This window comes from Urocampus carinirostris, chromosome 12 (genome assembly GCF_059441175.1).
Source record: "Urocampus carinirostris isolate Australia breed hairy pipefish chromosome 12, RoL_Ucar_1.0, whole genome shotgun sequence".
Taxonomy (NCBI): domain Eukaryota; kingdom Metazoa; phylum Chordata; class Actinopteri; order Syngnathiformes; family Syngnathidae; genus Urocampus; species Urocampus carinirostris.
Window position 1 is genome coordinate 38,928,891 of NC_142360.1, and position 17,836 is coordinate 38,946,726.

The 17,836-nt window shown below is 41.3% G+C and overlaps 1 protein-coding gene across 4 annotated transcripts in view; it reads left to right on the forward strand.

The window, feature by feature from the left end:
* The first annotated feature begins 1,863 nt into the window (after nucleotides 1–1,863).
* Nucleotides 1,864–17,836, forward strand: part of tle2b (TLE family member 2, transcriptional corepressor b) — a 99,729-nt gene continuing 83,756 nt past the window's right edge. The window contains exons 1-4 of one of the 4 annotated variants that reach the window (XM_088350537.1): nucleotides 1,864–1,986; nucleotides 3,196–3,267; nucleotides 5,589–5,711; nucleotides 5,811–5,971. In XM_088350537.1, the coding sequence (XP_088206663.1) occupies nucleotides 5,948–5,971 (24 nt within the window). In that variant the 5' untranslated portion in view covers nucleotides 1,864–1,986; nucleotides 3,196–3,267; nucleotides 5,589–5,711; nucleotides 5,811–5,947. Of the gene's footprint in view, nucleotides 1,987–3,195; nucleotides 3,268–5,588; nucleotides 5,972–17,836 lie in introns of all 4 variants that reach the window. The other 3 variants (XM_088350538.1, XM_088350539.1, XM_088350536.1) reach the window with 3 other exon arrangements.

The following is a 17,836-nucleotide window of genomic DNA, read 5'->3' on the forward strand; positions in this document are numbered from 1 at the left end:
TTAAATTGCGCTACTAAATTATTGATCTTTTCTGCGTATGCGAACGGAAGAAGGCAATTACACGAAGCCCGTCTCATGTTTTTTTAATCATTGTTTTTCGAGAAATTTTCCTACGAAACGATAAAAAGTAAATGATTTCATAAATTATATCTAAGATAAACGTCTCTTATTGTGAAATAATGAATAAATTAAAAAATAAATATATTAATGTCGCCGATTTGATTAAAAAGAACAGTCAAGTTGTGTTACTTCCTGTATTCTTCAGGCCTTTCAAAATAAAAGCTAACAGTTAGCAAGGTTTTAGCTAGCGATGTGAAACTGAACGGTGGAAACATGCTAGAAAACGGGGGAAAAGTAAAAGTAGACTAGATAGAAAGAAAGAGACGGGAGAAGAGAGTGAAAAAGAACGGAATGAATTGATGGGGGAATAGAGAAATAGAGAGAGGGCACAAGAGAGAGAAAAAGAAAGAGCGGAGAAAGAAAAATAAAGAGGGAGAGAAAAAGAAAGAGCGGAGAAGGAGAGAGAGGTGGATAGAATGAAGAAATATACAGAAGAAGTAAGAGAAAATAAAATACATAGAGAAACAAAGAGAAGGAAATAAAAGTAGAAAGAAAGAGAAAGACAAAGAAAGATAGAAAAAGAATGAGAGGGGATAAAAAGATGGAGAGAAAACAGAGACAGGGGAGAATGAGAGAAACAATAGAGCGATAGAGAGAGACAAAGAGAGAGGAAGAGCTCAACGTGAGAATGAAAAAGAGAAAAAAATATAAAGAAAGAGAGGAATGAAGACAGAGAAAGAAAAAGAGAAAGAAAGAGCTAGAGACAAAAAAGAGATTGATTGAGAAAGAGAGAGGGAGGTGGAGAGGTTGTGAGAAAAAGAGTGAGAAAGAGTGAGAGAAAGGGAAACAAATAGTGAGAGAGATAAGAGAGAACGAGAGAGACGGAGGGAAAGTGAATAAGAGAGACGGAAAGAGAAGGAGAGAAAAGGGGAGAGAAAGGAAAAGGAAGAGAGAAAGAGAGACAGGAAAGCGAGAGTGAGAATGGGAGAAAAAGCGTGAAAAAGAGAGACCGTGAGAAAAACATTGACAATGAGAAAAAGGGAGAGATAAGAGACAAAAAGAAAACGAGAAAGAAAGAGATATGAAGAAGAGAGTGAAATAGATAGATATTATAGAGAATCAGAGACTAAGAGAGAAAATAGATAGAACAAAAGTGAAAAAAATAGAGACGGTCAGAGAAAAGGAGAGAAAGCAGAGACTGAGAAAAAGGGAACGCGAGTAAAAAAGAAAAAGATTGTGAAAAAGATAATGAGGAAGAGAGAGACAAAGCAAGAAAAAAGAATGGGACAAAGAGAAGAGAGATAAAGAGGCTGAGAGAAAGAGAGACATGAAATAAGGTGAGAAAGAAAGAAAGAGAGAGAGAGAGAGAGAGAGAGAGAGAGAGAGAGAGAGAGAGAGAGAGAGATAAAGCACAGTTGCTTTTGTGTGCGGCACCTAAAACTGTAACTCATTTTTCTCTTGTGCTTCTCTCAGTTTTCTCTCACACTCTATCCGTTGGCGGGCCCAATCCGGCCCGCGCGCCACAGAATTGACACCGCCGAGCCAAGCGTGCCTATCGAAAGAGTGCGCGGGCGCGGGCACGTTCTCGCGCGCGTCTTTTCACGCGCGTGCGCGCACGAGCAGAATAATTGGAACTTCAATGCCCACAATCCCCACAAGACTCCTCAAGCTTCTCCGCCGACCATTCCACGACCGCTTCCTCACTCTCATTGGACAATGGCTTGTGCAACGTCAGGACCCAACGTGGGGTTGATATAAACATGATTGGTGTAGTTTCGTCCAATGAACGCGCGAGAAGATCCCGGCTGCTGTCTTTTTAAGGTGGAACCAGGAAATGGAAGCAAATTGAGGCGTAGAAGGACTGGAGGGAGTCTTCCCGCGCTTTTCTCAAGACTGTTGTTGGACCAGGAAGTAGAAGATAACGCGGTGCGTTTACATTTTTACGCTAATATTTTTGACCGCCATGTAAGCTTATTTAGAGTCATGTTTATTTATTGGTTAAAAAATATCCGTCCCCGTACTGTTATGAGCAGTATTGGGCACGCTACATTCCAAAAGTAATCACTTTTAGTAACTCACAACTTCTTCCCTAAAGTAACCGTGCGAGTAACTGAATTATTCTATAGTAAAAGTAACTAGTTACCAGGGAAAGTAACTACTTCCTGTCATAAAATAACAATCAGCATTAAACAATATAAAATGAGTTTAACGAATTAAGATGAATTCTCTCAACCTGAGACAACTGGTCAAGTAAACCTATTTTACTGTACTTCAGGTAATTGGTTCACCACAAAAGTCAACTGTAAACAATATAAAGTGAGTTTAATAAATTTAATCTAACTCGCAACCTGAGACAACTGGTCAAATAGATATATGCTACTGTACTTCAAGTATTTTGTTCACACACAAAGCTCAACTTTAAAACAATAGAAAGTCAGTTTCAGTCTACAGAATACAGTACATCACAATCTCTAGTCAGTCAACTGTTCAAGTAGACCTATGCTACTGTACTTCAAGCATTTTGTTCACAACAAAAGCCACCTGTAAAACAATAGAAAGTAAGTTCACTCTACTCACGAGGGATATGACCAGGGTAGATAGATAAATAGATAGTATTTAAATTTGGTGTGAGGTGACGAGCTGGTCGAGTGGAGTAGCGGGTGGATGCAGGTGGTGGGCGAGACGGCAACAATGGTTTAAATATGCAACTAATTTAAAAACTTTCATTTGTGATGAGGCTTTTTGAAGTTTTCCTTGCTATAAACGCCTCCATATTTAGTCCTGATTATCACTTAGTTACGCTCATATTCTTTATTAACAATATCAATGTCTGTGCCTTCTTTTTATTGTTAAAAGTTACAAGCTTTGGTTCCATGGTTATTTGGCATATTCATAACTTGTTATACGTAAGAAATCCTACTGTATTTTTGTGTGTTAGCATTTTGCTGAAAGACTTGCCTAAGTCAGTGGTTTTATGAAAAGTGGGGTGTGTCGTTTCAGGGTGTCCTTTAAAAGTTAAAAGTATATGTTTTTTTCTATATTAAGTATGCGGCAACAATGACCAACTGAGTTCAAAGAGCCTCTATATCTTATTTTCTCCGCACCTATCTGCTCTTTTCTTATCTTTACCCTCAGTGTTCCAGCTCCGGAGTGCATCACGCTGGAGAAAAGAATCCGTGGGTGATGGAAAGAAGGAGAATGTTTCCCGTACGTGCTCCCGTTTATTTTATTTTATTCTAGGATGAAAATGGTGAAAGTAAGAAAAGGACTGTTTCAAAGTCCAACCCAAACCCCCAAAAAGTAAAAAGCTCATCAAGGAAATTCACATAGATAATTTCAGCCAGTTGATGGCGCCTACAGGAATAATAATAATGTAATAACATAACATTTTTATAATCTTTAGCTTAAGTGTAAACAACTCTCAGTTAAAATACTTGGTCTACAATTTGCCACCAAAGTTAGCCAATGCTAAGAGCAATAATCCAACTAGCGATAGCTCGTATATCTGTTTGGCAGCTTGGTATTCAGACCTAATTGCGGTATTTTCCACTCCACTTTGGATAAGGAAGGCTTGTTCCATTGTCTTAGCTCTGAGCAATGCAAGAAGTCAAACTGGAATTTAGGGTTTGTTCTAGGGGGCGTTTCCCGGCGTGGTTTGTGTATGTCCCGCTTTGTTTAATGGGATGTCGGAGTATAATTAACGCTCGGGGGCCGCCCTCTGGCTGACCCTCTTGTTATCAAACGCCTTACTGGAAAAGCCAGGGACCCGCATGCCAAGACAGGCCGCGTCCAATTCAACAGGGCCGGATTAACGATTGTTTGATGGCGTTCAAAGGCAGAGCTGCCCCGGATAAAGTCGTTACCGTGCCGGCCAAAAGGCGACATGCCGCTCTCGGCGCGGAAAGACTTTAAATAACGCGACTTAGCGGGTCGTCCCGTAAATAACATGGAAAGGGGGTAGCGGCGGGACAGAAAAAGAAAGGCGCACTATTTTAGGTTTCCTCGTGAGGGGGGTTCGCAACGTGTTGCAGTGTTAATCTCAGGTTGTGACGGTTGACGCTGTGTTAGGGACCGTCATTTGATTGGAACTTTTAACAGCTTTAAATCATTTCTATACATGAATGAATGAATGAAAACTTTATTTCGAACATTATAAAATAAAACAGGACAAAAACTGACTCAACAACAAAAATAATGTTAACACTAGACAATTCCCGCGGCAATTGTGAGAGTTGTGATGGATCTGGAAGATGATGGTAGAGAACCGGTAGCGTTGAGTTGTTAGCATTTAAATGTTAGCATGCAGTTATTAACTCAGAGAGATTGTAATTTTTAACTCGGTTCTGTTCCTTTAAAAAAAAATCTCATTGTGTTTATTTTTTCCTACCTGTTACTTTTTTCTTTTTGTTCTCCATTTCCTTTTTTTTTTCCTTTGTTTCTTTTTCTTTTTTTCTGTTTTTTTTCTCTGAATTTTTCCTTCTTTTTTCTCTTCCTTTTGTTTCTTTTTTTCTCAGCTATTCACTACTTTTTCCTTTTGGTATTTTTTTCTTTTTTGTTATATTCCCCCTACCTTTAAGTCATTTTGTGCATAATTTTACTTAATTTGGTCATATAGGGATGAAAGAAGCAAAAACAACATGAAGAGCCGTTTAGGACCCGAAAGAGCCCGGTTCCTTTAAGTGAGCCAGCCGGAGAAGCCGGTTCTCGAAAAACTCTACTGACATTACTTAACTTTGTTCTACTTTGACCTTGACTTCAAAATACCACATTTAGAACACAACGTCAGCGGAACCCGCGTATTTTTACTGTAACTTTGACTTAATTGGCTTCTTAATTAGCAATTTCGAGCCCTGATTTTTGTGAGCTGGCTAGATTTTCTTGTGCGCTGAGAATGTGCGAGCAGTGCGCGATCGCGCACGCGCGCAGCTTAGAGGGAGCATTGGTCTCGAGTCTTTTGCTCCTCAAATGTAATATTAAGTGGAACCATTTAGTTCTCAGGTCAGGACCACCGTTTCTGTGGAACGGAATCATTGCAAATGAATATAAGATTCCAATTGTCTAAGATATAGTGCGCCATTTTTCAGTGCAGTGAACCTATCTCCGGCATGTCAGCTCACATCGTGTCGAGCAAGCATGCATAGCGTTATCACCGCCAGAAAACCTTGTGAGTAATAACGCCGATAACTGTCACCAATCGCTGTATGAATGTCGGTTTGGGAATCGCCATTCCTTATCGGTCTTTGTGCATGACTGATTGCTCTGTGGGTGTATGTGTGAGAGGCATCTCGGGCTCTCTCTCTCCTTCTATCTGTTCCGTTCCACCTTAAGAGCAGCTTTAGCAGCCTGTCCTGTTTGTGTTGAAGCCAACAGGCACAATATATTACAGTCTAGGGTTTGCTGCTGAAAAGCCTGCCGGATCCTCCACCGACCTGCTCTTCTTGCTTATATTTGCACGTTTAATTTATTTGATTTTTCTGCAAGACCCTTAATCCTATTCAGAGAACTCTTTCCTCCCCATCCCTCTGCAGGAGGAGGAGCATTCATCTGTGTGTTGATGTTTCTGTCAGTGGACAACCGGGTGAAGAAGGGACATCCGTGAGGGACACGAGGGGGCGAGACCGAGAAGAAGCAGAAGAGGGGGAAGAGAGGATGTAATTGTCACGTCGCTATGTTTGGACCTTGACTGATCGCAGCAGGAGGAAGCCCGATAAGAGGCCAGCGTGGAAACTAAGTCTCGTGTCTTCTCTCAGTGTCGGAAAGACCCTCTTTGGATTGACTTTGAGGAAGGGGGGACGTGGACCGCAGACCAGTGGAGGGCCGAGGAGTCGAGGGCCAGGGGACTGACCTGGCCATCAAACGAACCGGGAGTCTCTCCTCTCCTGGGATCATGTACCCTCAGGGAAGGCACCCGGTAAGTGCATCTCCATTTCTCTGTTTTTAAATGTCCCGCTGCTTAACAGAGTCATAAATGTCTCCTGTAGGATACTCAAAATCGCCCCGAGATCATATTTAATAACGCAATCAGCTTTGTCATTCTCTGTGTCGGCACTCCAAATAGGTCAGTGGCCACAGTGCTGCGTGCAGGCTAACAATCACACAGAATTATGAATGACATTTCACAAGATCCGGGCATGAGGAATCAATTATCTGTGCGAGGAGAATGCTAATAGGACGGACAGGAAGTCGAAGAGGCGAAAAGTCAGAGAGAGAAAAAATGCAAACTGGGGCGATCCCTCCCACAAAGCCGGACGAGGTGACTTTGTGGTAAAGTCGGACACCCAAACGGGTCCTTGGAGAGAACGTCCCACCTGCCAGCAAATTTTTATTTCTGTTGCTGCAATGAAATTGGATCCGCGGCGAGTTGTGAGAGCGCCAAACATGCACACGTGACAAGCGTGCAGCCATGCAAGGGAAGTTGTCTATATACGTAGACACAAAATGACAAAAAAAGGAATCCGAATCGAATAGTGTACAGAAACAGAACTGCAAAGTTTTACTAGGATTTCAAAGTTTTAACACGGGCTGGACGACACATCCCTGTTACATTATATTTAAACACTCACTAGATCTAAATGAACAAAACATGAAAGTGAGAAGAAGCAGTATATGGTGGGACTGATTAAAACCACACAAAACACTACATAATCTTCTTACACCAAACATCTCTAACAGAAAAAATCATAAAAGAAAGGCAAAGCAAGATATGTTGGATAACTGAACAAAAACATGTAAGGAAGAGAATACAGAGTACATTGGAACACTAAACAAAAAAGTATGAAAGAAGGACAAACCGGCATATGTTGGTAAATCTTGCTAATTCACATGGAACAAAAAAGACGCAGGATATGGTGGTATACCAACTGGTAGTAATGGAACAAAACATGAAAGAACAAAGACGCAGATACGTAGTCTCATGTGGAATGAGCAACTACATAATGTTCCTAAGATACCAGCTCTAACTGAACAAAAACATGAAAGAAAGACAACTCGGGATATGTTGAAACACCAACTCAAACTGAACAACTACATTAAATAAATAAGCTGCAGGATATGGTGTAGGACCATCTGGTTCTAAATGAACAAAACATGAAAGGGTGAAGAAGCAGTATATGGTGGGACTGATTAAAACCGAACAAAACACGAAATGCACTACGTAATCCTCTTTCACCAAACATCTCTAACAGAACAAATCATAAAAGAAAGGCAAAGCAAGATATGCTGGATAACTGATCAAAACATGTAAGAAAGACAATACATAGTACATTGGAACACTAACACTAAACAAAAAAGTATGAAAGAAGGACAAACCGGCACATGTTGGTAACTCTTGCTAATTCACATGGAACAAAAGAGACGCAGGATATGGTGGTTTACCAACTGGTAGTAATGGAACAAAACATGAAAGAACAAAGACGCAGATACGTAGTCTCATGTGGAATGAGCAACTACATAATGTCCCTTCGTTACCAGCTCTAACTGAACAAAAACATGAAAGACAACTCGGGGATATGTTGAAACGCCAACTCAAACTGAACAACTACATGAAATAAATAAGCTGCAGGATATGGTGTAGGACCATCTGGTTCTAAATGAACAAAACATGAAAGGGAGGAGAAGCAGGATATGGTGGGACTGATTAAAACCGAACGAAACACAAAATACACTACATAATGTTCTTACACCAAACATCTCTAACTGAACAAATCATAAAAGAAAGGCAAAGCAAGATATGTTAGATAACTGATCAAAACATGTAAGAAGGACAATACAGAGTACATTGGAACGCTTACACTAAACAAAAAAGTATAAAAGAAGGACAAACGGGCATATGTTGGTAACTCTTGCTAATTCAGATGGAACAAAGACGCAGGATATGGTGGTATACCAACTGGTTTTCATGGAACAAAACATGAAAGGACAAGGACGCAGGTACGCAGTCTCATGAGGAATGAGCAACTACATAATGTTCCTTCGTTACTAGCTCTCGAACAGAGCAAAAACATGAAAGGAAGACAAGATAGGATATGTTGGAAAACGAACTCTAACTGGTTCTAAATGAACAAAACATGAAAACACAAGGACCCAGGGATCAAACTCGCTCGTGGGTAGAACAGCTACATAATGTTTCAACACCAACTAGCTCTAACTAAAACAAAACCTGAAAAGAAAAACAACGCGGAATGTGTTGGAACACGAACGACCTCTGATATGGCAGTTCGTAGTATCACTGCAAAGTATCGAGTATCGCTAATCTTTGGAAAGTGGATCAAAGAGCTTTTGCTCTTGTCTGTGTCTTCACATTGAAGGATTTTATACATTTGACTATAAGGGATTTTATACGATTGAATACAAGTTACATTTATTTAGTGCAATGAAGATTTTCACTGACTGGGCTTCAGGTCACGCTGTTCCAAATGCGGAATGTTTTGGCTGGGGAATTTTGCTAACAGGACTCTGACAGGGGACGGTAGGCGAGGTGGTAAAGCCCACGTGGGGGCTTTCCTGGCACGCCCATGGGGGGAGCCGGCACACCAGCTTGCGTAAAAAACGTGGGCCGAGAGGAGATAAGCAGATGATCGAGAGGCTTGACAGAGGCTCGAGCGACACTAATTCGGCTAATTCGATGGAATTCACTTAGTTTATTATATAAGAAATGAAATCTGCCCCCGTGTGGAAATGCCGGTCTCTTGTTCATTTTTCCATCAAGAAACGAGCGCGCATTGATAGGAAAATGTAGGTTGTGTTTGGTTAATGGAGTCGGATAACTCATTCGAACAATTTGGTAAACGCTACATTTTAATATTTATTTAAGCTATTTAGCTCCACTCCCTATTTCTTTGTTTTTAAACAGCACGTCGATACTATTCCAAACACGAGCGCAGTTCATCCTGTTTCTCCGCCAATCTTCCTCTCTGAGCTTAACTGGAATATTTATTTCCTGTTGTTCCGTTTCATGCTAATGCGCTACTTCGGAAAGGATTTTGGCCACATTAGAAAAAAGGGAAATTACAGAACAGGAAGGCGTGGAGCTTATAGGTGACGAGTCCAGGGTGTTTATCACCCTAAATGAAGGGTGTCAAACATTCTGCCTGCGGGCTGAATTAGGCCCGCAAAAGGTTTTAATTCAGCTCAGAGAAAAATTAGCTGCAGTTTTAAATACGTTCACTTGGGGCTACTGCCAGAACTCCTGTAGTTTTATTTCTTTTTTCTCCTCCTTTCTCTCTTTCTCTTTCTCTCTCTGTGTCTGTTTTTATTTTCTATTGTCAACTCTTTTTCTTTCCCTCTCTTTCTCTGTCTGTTTCTTTCTGTTTCTCTTTCTCTCTCTATTTCTCTCACTCTCTTACTCCTCCCTTCTCTTTCTTCCCCACTCTTTCTCTCTCCCTCTTTTTAGTCTCATTTGTCTTTTCTTTCTTGCTTGCTCCTTCTTTTTCTCTTTCTCTCTTTATCTGTCTTTTTCTTTTTCACCTTCTCTTTCTGTCATTTCTCTTACCCCTCCCTCCTCTTTCTCTCCCCTTTCTCTTTCTCTTCCCCACTCTCTCCCTCCCTCTTTTTGGTCTCATTTGTCTTTTCTTTCCTGCTTTCTGTCTTTCTCTCACTCTCTTACCCCTTCCTTCTCTTTCTCTCCCCTTTCTCTTTCTCTTCCCCACTCTCTCTCTCCCTCTTTTTGGTCTCATTTGTCTTTTCTTTCCTGCTTTCTCCTACTTTTTCTCTCTTCCTCTCTCTTTATCTGTCTTTTTTCCTCTCTCTCTCTCTTTCTCCCTCTTTCACCTCTCTTTCTCTTCTTGTCTCTCCTTTACCTATTTCTCATGGTTTGTTTCTATTTTTCTTGTTCACTCTATTTTTCTTACTCTTCTCTCTTTGCCCCCCAATATTTCATTCTCCACCTCTTTTTTGTCCCTCTATTTCTCTTCTTTCTTTCTCTCATTGCATTTCGTTCTCTTTTTCTTGAATGTCTGTCTCTCTTTTTTGTTTCTCTTTTCTCAGCCTTTTTCTTTCTTTTTATCTTGCTATCTCTCTCGCTCTTTTTCTTTATTTCTTCCTCTCAATCTTTTTCTCTCCCTTTCTCTGTTTCTCTCTCTTTTTCCCTCTCTTTAGTTTTCCAATTTTTCTGTCTTTTTTTCCTTTCTTTCTTTCTAGTTCTCGCACTCCCTCTCTTTCTCTCTCGCTCTCTCTTTTTCTCCCTTATGGCCCCTAGCCTGAAATAGGGACTAGATCTACTTGATCACCCTCCCGAAAACGGATGGAGAAATCAAATTGTGACAGGCAGACCCGGCAACAGATGATTTTGATTCCAGCGAATTTCGATTCTACAGATGTCGCGAGTTAACCTCAATGTAAAACAACCGACAAAAAAAAAGGGGAAGAAAAGACTTGGAGGCAGGATTACTTTTTATTATTCAATTCCGAACGCTTCAAAGGCCACTCGGGTGCGTATCGAAGACATGTTAGCTTGCGTGTGCAGCCGCGTAATTGGTTCCACTGGATGTTTTTCTTACCGTTTGTTTTGTGCTGTGTCTTTTCATGCGTGTCCTTTCGTCTCACGTTTGTGTCTCGGTACGACTAATTATCAAGGAGGATTGTTATTGACGGGGAAAAAAAACACTTGCTCTAACAATTAAGACCAGGGGCCATCAACGTGGTGTTTGTGAGCACCAGTACCCATGTAAGACAAGGGTAATGGTAGATGGTTCATTTTATAGTGACTGAAGACTTCTCAAAGCGCTATACAATCTGCTTCACCCATTCACACACACACTCACACACCCAGTGTTCATTTTACCTCCAAAAAGTGATGGGTCCTAGGGACTCGCATGCTCAAAAATCTATGGGTCCCAACAGAGATCTATGTGTCCCCAAAATTTTGTGTTATCGAGGTTGAAATTGTAAATCGGCGACAAATATATAATATAAATCTATATATTCATTCTGCGATTGGCTGGCAACCAGTTCAGGGTATCCCCTGCCCACTGCCCGATGATAGCTGGGATGGGCTCCAGCACCCCCGCGACCCTACTGAGGATAAGCTGCGCCGCTGATGAGATATTCATTCAGTTTTAATCATCACTGTTTATTGGTAATACAAATCCGTTATCACTTCAAGATTTTTCAGTTCCCAACAATATTGCACATTATTCAAAATAATATTGCTGAAAAATTTATATTAATCTATATTTTCATTCAGTTTTAATCATCAGTTAATTGATAATACACTATCAGTTATCACTTCAGATTTTTCAGTTCACAATATTGTACACTATACAAAATAATATTACTGAAATATTTATATATTCATGCAGTTTAATCATCACAGTTAATTGGTAATACAAAGCAGTTATTACTTCAAATTTTTCAGTTCATATATTCTTCGTGGGTTGCTGTCCCGCCACAGTTGTAATGCCTTCTCAAGGTCCAATCCATTATCATCCACCAGGAATAAAATTGAGTCCATTTTGGCAGAAAAGTCCTTTGCTTGCTCGGAGTATAATACTTTTGTTTATTTTCTTTCGTCGAATCGTTCGCTTCAAAACGCATATTTTCCTTGCCTTCGCGGTCTTCTGAAGAATTTCTCCGCCGTTTTTTTCGTGCCGGAATTATTGCCATTATCACTTTCTGCATTATGTTTCGACTTATTACTGACACTGAAGAAATTTCCAATTTTGTGTTGATTTTCACCTAATACTAACTTTTTTCGGAGGAATACTTAACCTTCACCTTCCCTTGACAACAACTACCACAACAATGACGTAATCTCGAAACAGCGAAATTTCGTTGGCCGAGATTGGCGTTCAGACGAAAACTCGAACCGCGAGACCAAAACAACAATGGCGGATCTGCCTGACAAAAATTTGGAGTGCGGTAAATCTTTGTTAAAAAAAAAGTAATCGGGTAATAATGACAATTTCGTGTCAAAAAAGTTGCGTCCCCAGCAAAAATGATGCGTCTAGGAGGCAGGGACGCCGGCAAACCAGAACACTGCACACCGATAGCGGCGACAGCCATGCAATGCACCTACCTGCTTATTGGGAGCATTAGGGGTTCAGTGTCTTGTCCAATGACACGTTGACATTTAACTCGCAGTAGCCGGGAATCAATCCTGTGATCTCTCCAAACATTTTTTTTCTTTTTTTTCCATCCATCCATTATCTGCGCCGCTTATCCTCAATAGGGTCGCGGGGGTGCTGGAGCCAATCCCAGCTATCTTTGGGCAGTGGGCAGGGGACACCCTGAACTGGTTGCCAATGAACCTGACATGCATGTTTTTGGAATGTGGGAGGAAACCGAAGTGCCCGAAGGAAACCCACACAAGCACGGGGAGAACATGAAAACTCCACACAGGAGGTTCGATCTCATGACCTCAGAACTGTGCCGCACACCCGCTAACCACTGCTCCACCATGCTGCCTTCTTTTTTTCCTTTATTACGATTTCATCGCTTGTGGTGTCTATCAACTGCATTTGTGAAAATAAGCAAAACAACAATTGATTTCATTTCCACTACAGTTTATTTAACTAGGGGAATATCACAGACTGAAAAGTCACAAAAAATGTATTCAAAATATTATTTGTAATGATTTGAAAGTATTTCTGCTTTTGATTTGTTTATGTAAATGTTTAACTGAAATGGGAACCTTCTAAATATCATATCTAATATACAAAGGAACTAAAGTTTATTTAAACTTCTGCAATGAAACTCTGTGTTGTTTTATTTTGTATTTTTTTATTGCCTTAAACCGTGCTTCAGTGACTTAAATTCTAGGTAAAATATTATCGGGACGAGTTTCCTCGATGTTCTCTGATTGATTATTGGTAGTCAGTTTTGGCGATATCCAGTGGGAATATTTAAAACTGAAGGTCATTGACTTATTTTACCCCTGTGCTTCTCTCAGAATTTTCTCACGGGCCACGTATTACTATTTGGTGGGCCATGAATTTGACACATGTGCTTTATATGAACCATAATTATTTGATCAGGACTTCTGGGATGTTTACCTGATATTATAATTATTATTATTTTTAATATTTTTATTTTATTGTTTGTTAATGCAACATCCATGTTTTTTTGGTCATCCTGAAAAGGGGAGCCTCATGTGCGATCCCTTCTGAAGGTTTCCTTATTTTCCTCATGCTGCGGTTTTTGTGTTTTTCCTCGCCCTCGTGTAGGTTTTAGATCAGGGGATGGTGTAATAGTCTGTTGTCTGGAATGGTCTGTGCAGCCCTTTGAGACTCTTGTGATTACGGGCTATACAATTAGACTTGACTCCTAAACTATTTCACCAGAGAGAAAGCGAGAAGAGAACTCGCAAACGGCTTTGGTGATATGAAGTAAACGGATTTAAAACTGCAGCTTGTTTTTCTCTTGCACTTTTCTCAGTCCTGTCTTGTGGGCCGGATAAAAACCCTTGACGGGCCAGATCTGGCCAGCAGGCCGCATGTTTCACACCTCTGCCTTTAAACAACGCAGACACTGCTTTTCGGTGGCCCATGCATTTCTTTTTCCATTGTGATTAACTGCATCCGGCATTTGTTTGTACGGCATTGTTATATGAAGCTTTAAGGGGACAAATGCTTGCTATAACTAAAAAGGCCAAAATGAAATGTTTAGTAGTGCAAGAATTGTGTATTAATTATGGACATTTATTCTGGGGCATGCAAAAAATGAAGGTAGCGTTTCCCAGTGGTAAATCGTAACGGGAAGAACTTCCTGCAACCTAAAATGGATGCTACATATTACCGCCATTATCACCCAAAACCTATATTGGGTGACAAAAACGAATATATTCTCAACTTACTCGAGATCTAAAAATCCATCCATCCATTATTTGCACCGCTTATCCTCAGTAGTTTGTTTTCCTCTGTATTTCGGCATCAACTTTCTGTTCCCTCGTTAACTTTGTATTGTTTGACTGTTACATGCCAATTTTGTTTGTAATGATACGACGTCCAATGAAATAATGATTATAAAAAGATACTTTTATAAAAAAGGCCTCAAAGCGCCCTCTGCTGGACAAACTTATTATTATTTGTGTTGATTAACGTGCTTAGTGGCTCATAAATTGCACAACACGATGAATCTACAAGGTAATTAGTTGCCGGCGCTTTTAACATCCATCCATCCATTATTTGCACCGCTTATCCTCAGTAGGGTCGCGGGGGTGCTGGAGCCCATCCCAGCTATCTTCAGGCAGTGGGCAGGGGACACCCTGAACCGGTTGCCAGCCGATCACAGGGCACACAGGGACAGACCACTCGCTTGCCCAATAACACCTAGGGACAATTTGGACCGGCCAATTAACCTAACATGCATGTTTTTGGAACCTGGGAGGAAACCCACGCAAGCACGGGGAGAACATGCAAACTCCAGATATGTGGCTCTGCAAAATCCAGGAATCGCAGCTGATTTTTCCTTTCAATGGTACTGGAGAAATTGTGAAATTGGCTTTGAAAGTCTTTAAAAAGTGCTTGAAAAAGCTTTGTTGTTGACATATATATTAATGGGGCCGTTGTCAATGAATCGATGAGTTGTTCCGCGTTTCAAATTCCAGCAAATCCGTCCTCGAAAAGCGTCCAACGCTTGGCATTTCTCCCGTGTCTTTTGCCGCTAAATATTTCATCAGCCGATGATTATTTCATGTGCTATCCGAATGTGTCTGTGCCTGTCTCTGAGACGTCCTCCTCCTCCTTCAAAAACCAAAAGCCAGGCGTTAAAAAAAGGACTAGGACGCTTTCCTGCACGGGCATGCCCGCTAACACGCCGCCTTGCTAGTAGACAGCACCAAAAACGAGCGTGGAATTGACCTATGGCTAAGCCCCGCCCCTTTTACTCAATCACACAAACATTCGGCACTCTTTGACGAGTGCTAGAGTAACTGTGAAAGGAGGTAATTCATACGTTTTGGTCCGACTGCAGAGCTTAATGCCCAATTCCGATGTTTTTGTGAGATCGTTCACATTTGCAACCAAATGCGACATCTATGTGACTTCATCTCCTGTGTGAACGCCACAAACGTGTCCCGCATGCGCAGAAGAGGACACGAAACGCAATTGAATTGTTTGCGAAAGTACTCATGGATGTTGACAGCGGATTGTTATCACCCCCATATATTTTATCCAAACCTCGCTTTCCCCCCCATCGAATGATCTCCGTGCGGTGTGATTCAAATGTAAGTAGCTCAGGAGGTAGCGCGCTCGTCTTGGGATCAAGAGATCGTAGGTTCGATTCCCGGCTCCTCTGTGCTATATGTCGAAGTGTCCTTAGGCAAGACACTGAATCCCTAATGCCCCCAATAAGCAGGTTGGCGCCTTGCATGGCTGCATAGCCGCTATTGGTGTGTGAGTGTGTGTGTGAATGGGTAAGTGTGAAGCACATTGTAAAGCGTTTTGGGAGGTCTTCATTGACTTGAATTGGTTGTAGTTAGTTAGTACCTCTTCCCAAAAGTAACTGAGTTACTCTATAGTAAAATAAACTAATTACCAGGGAAAGTACCTACATCATTGAGTCAGTTGAATAGAGAAGAACAGAGAGGTAGTTGTGCTATAGGCCCTTGTAGCCACAAGAAAAATGGCTAACAATGTATAGTGAGTTTAATAGAATAAATGCAACTCTCACAGCCTGAGACAACTGGTCAAGTAGACCTAGCTTAAGTAAGTTGTTCACAAAGGTCAATTGTAAAGCATTATAAATTTAGTTTCACTCTATAGAATAAATCACAATTTCAAGTCAGACAACTGCTCAAGTGGACATATGATACTGTAAAGTAAACCGTTCAACAGTATGAAGTGCATTCAACATTGCAGTGTAAAATACATAAATTAAACTATCTTATGATATTGTCGTCCATGTTAGGTTGAATGAGAGTTGTTTTTAGGTTCGCGTATTTTTGGGAAATAAATATGCCAAAAGGCTGACCGAGGATTTCCTGCTTATCTATGCTGATTTTTACTAGACCAAGTAACGCATCGCTTTTGACAGTTCCAATGGTAACGGCATTATATTTTAGGAGAATAAAATAAGTTGCATTACCCTGTTACTGAAAAAAAAAAATATTTCTTTATCCTGAAAGGGGGATACCACATGTGCGGTCCCTTCTCAAGGTTTCTTCATTTGCCTCATGTTGAGGTTTTTGAATTTTTCCTTGCCCTCATGTTGGTTCCAGATCAGGGGATGGTGTAATAATAGTCTGAAAAATAGTCTGTGTAATAACCTGTGCAGCCCTTTGAGACTCTTTGTGATTAAGGGCTATACAAATAAAAATGACTTGATTGACTTTATGTTCCAACTCAGATTACTCAATGTTATTTCAGTTTGGGACTAACCTTCGGAGTGTTACCTTCCAAAACAGACCAAAACTGTTCTTATTCTTCAAACGCTTGAAGAACAGCACTCAATCTACTTTGGGTACGTCTTGGATTTAGGCAAAGTTTACAGGAACAGTAAAGGGTTTGAATTAAACTCCTTTTTACTCCAAGTCATCCGTTTTCTGGCTAACGGACCTGGCGTTGGCAAGATACAGTGTCCGCAGCGCTGGCTTCGAAGATTTGTAAGCCTAGCCGTTGTTGCCGGTGATCACAATTTCATAGCGGTTTTCTAACTTTCCTTAGAATGACTCATTTATTTTCAATGTTACTAGCCACTAAAAGCTAGCGACCGCTGTGCTCCCCAGATTGTTTACTGAGGCTGTTTGACCGACAGCTTACACCATCCTATCAGCTGCGAACACAGACAGTGACACACACCCAACAGAGCGCCCTCTCTAATCCGTCCCCGCAGTCTGCTGTCTAACAGAACACAATGAACGATACAATGATATCAATGACAATAAAGACAAAATGAATTCCATTGAAAATCCGCAAAGGACTAAACCAGGGATAACGGAAGGGGTGTCTGTACATATAACAGGAGGAGCTAGGAGACAGGTGGCAGGTAAAACCCCCCCTCCACGGGGGGCAGGCCATGACTCGATCCTGTTACGAGTCAAAACAGTCCTTACCCGCTTCCCCCTCCCTCCCTTTTGTTTACCTCCCACGCCTTCAGAATTCGCCAGAGATAATCCTTCCTAATTCCCTGCTTTGCCTGCTCCAGCTCGTCCAAATTGTGATTGACTGCTGTCTACGTGAATGTGAGTGCGGATGGATGCATGGGTGTTAAGCGCCTCCCCCCCCCCATCCACCTCCCAGATTAACAGGATCGGTTTTTGCTATCTGATTCTCTGTGACGGATGCCACACACAAATATTTTTTTGGGGGGGTGGTGGGGGAATCTGTGGTGACAGGCTACGGAACCCCCATACAGTCTGCAAGGCCATCTGTCATGGCGCTGCAGAGACCTGACACACTTCAACAACAAATGTTAGCTGTGGCCTACATAGGAATGGGACGTCGCTATCGTTTTGGAAGAGAAGGTTTTTCTTCCCCCTTTTTGAGTCGGTTGTACTTATAAGACCGTCGCGAAGAATCTCGCTACCTTGTTTTTAGGTCACAGAACGTCTTTGGTATTGTTGTTTAAATGATGGACGGGGATGTGGCAGGTTTCAAGTGGTTCTACCATTTCTTTCATTCATTCATTCATTCAGTCATTCATGAATGTATCCATCTTTTTCTATTTCTCCTTTTTCTTTTTCTCTCTCTCGCTCGCTATCCCTCTCTCTCTCTCGCTCTGTGTGTCTCTTTCTGTGTCTCTGTCTCTCTCTCTCGCTCTGTGTCTCTGTCTCTCTGTGTCTCTCTGTCTCTGTCTCTCTCTATCTCTTTGTATCTCTGTCTCTCTTTCTCCTCTCTCTCTG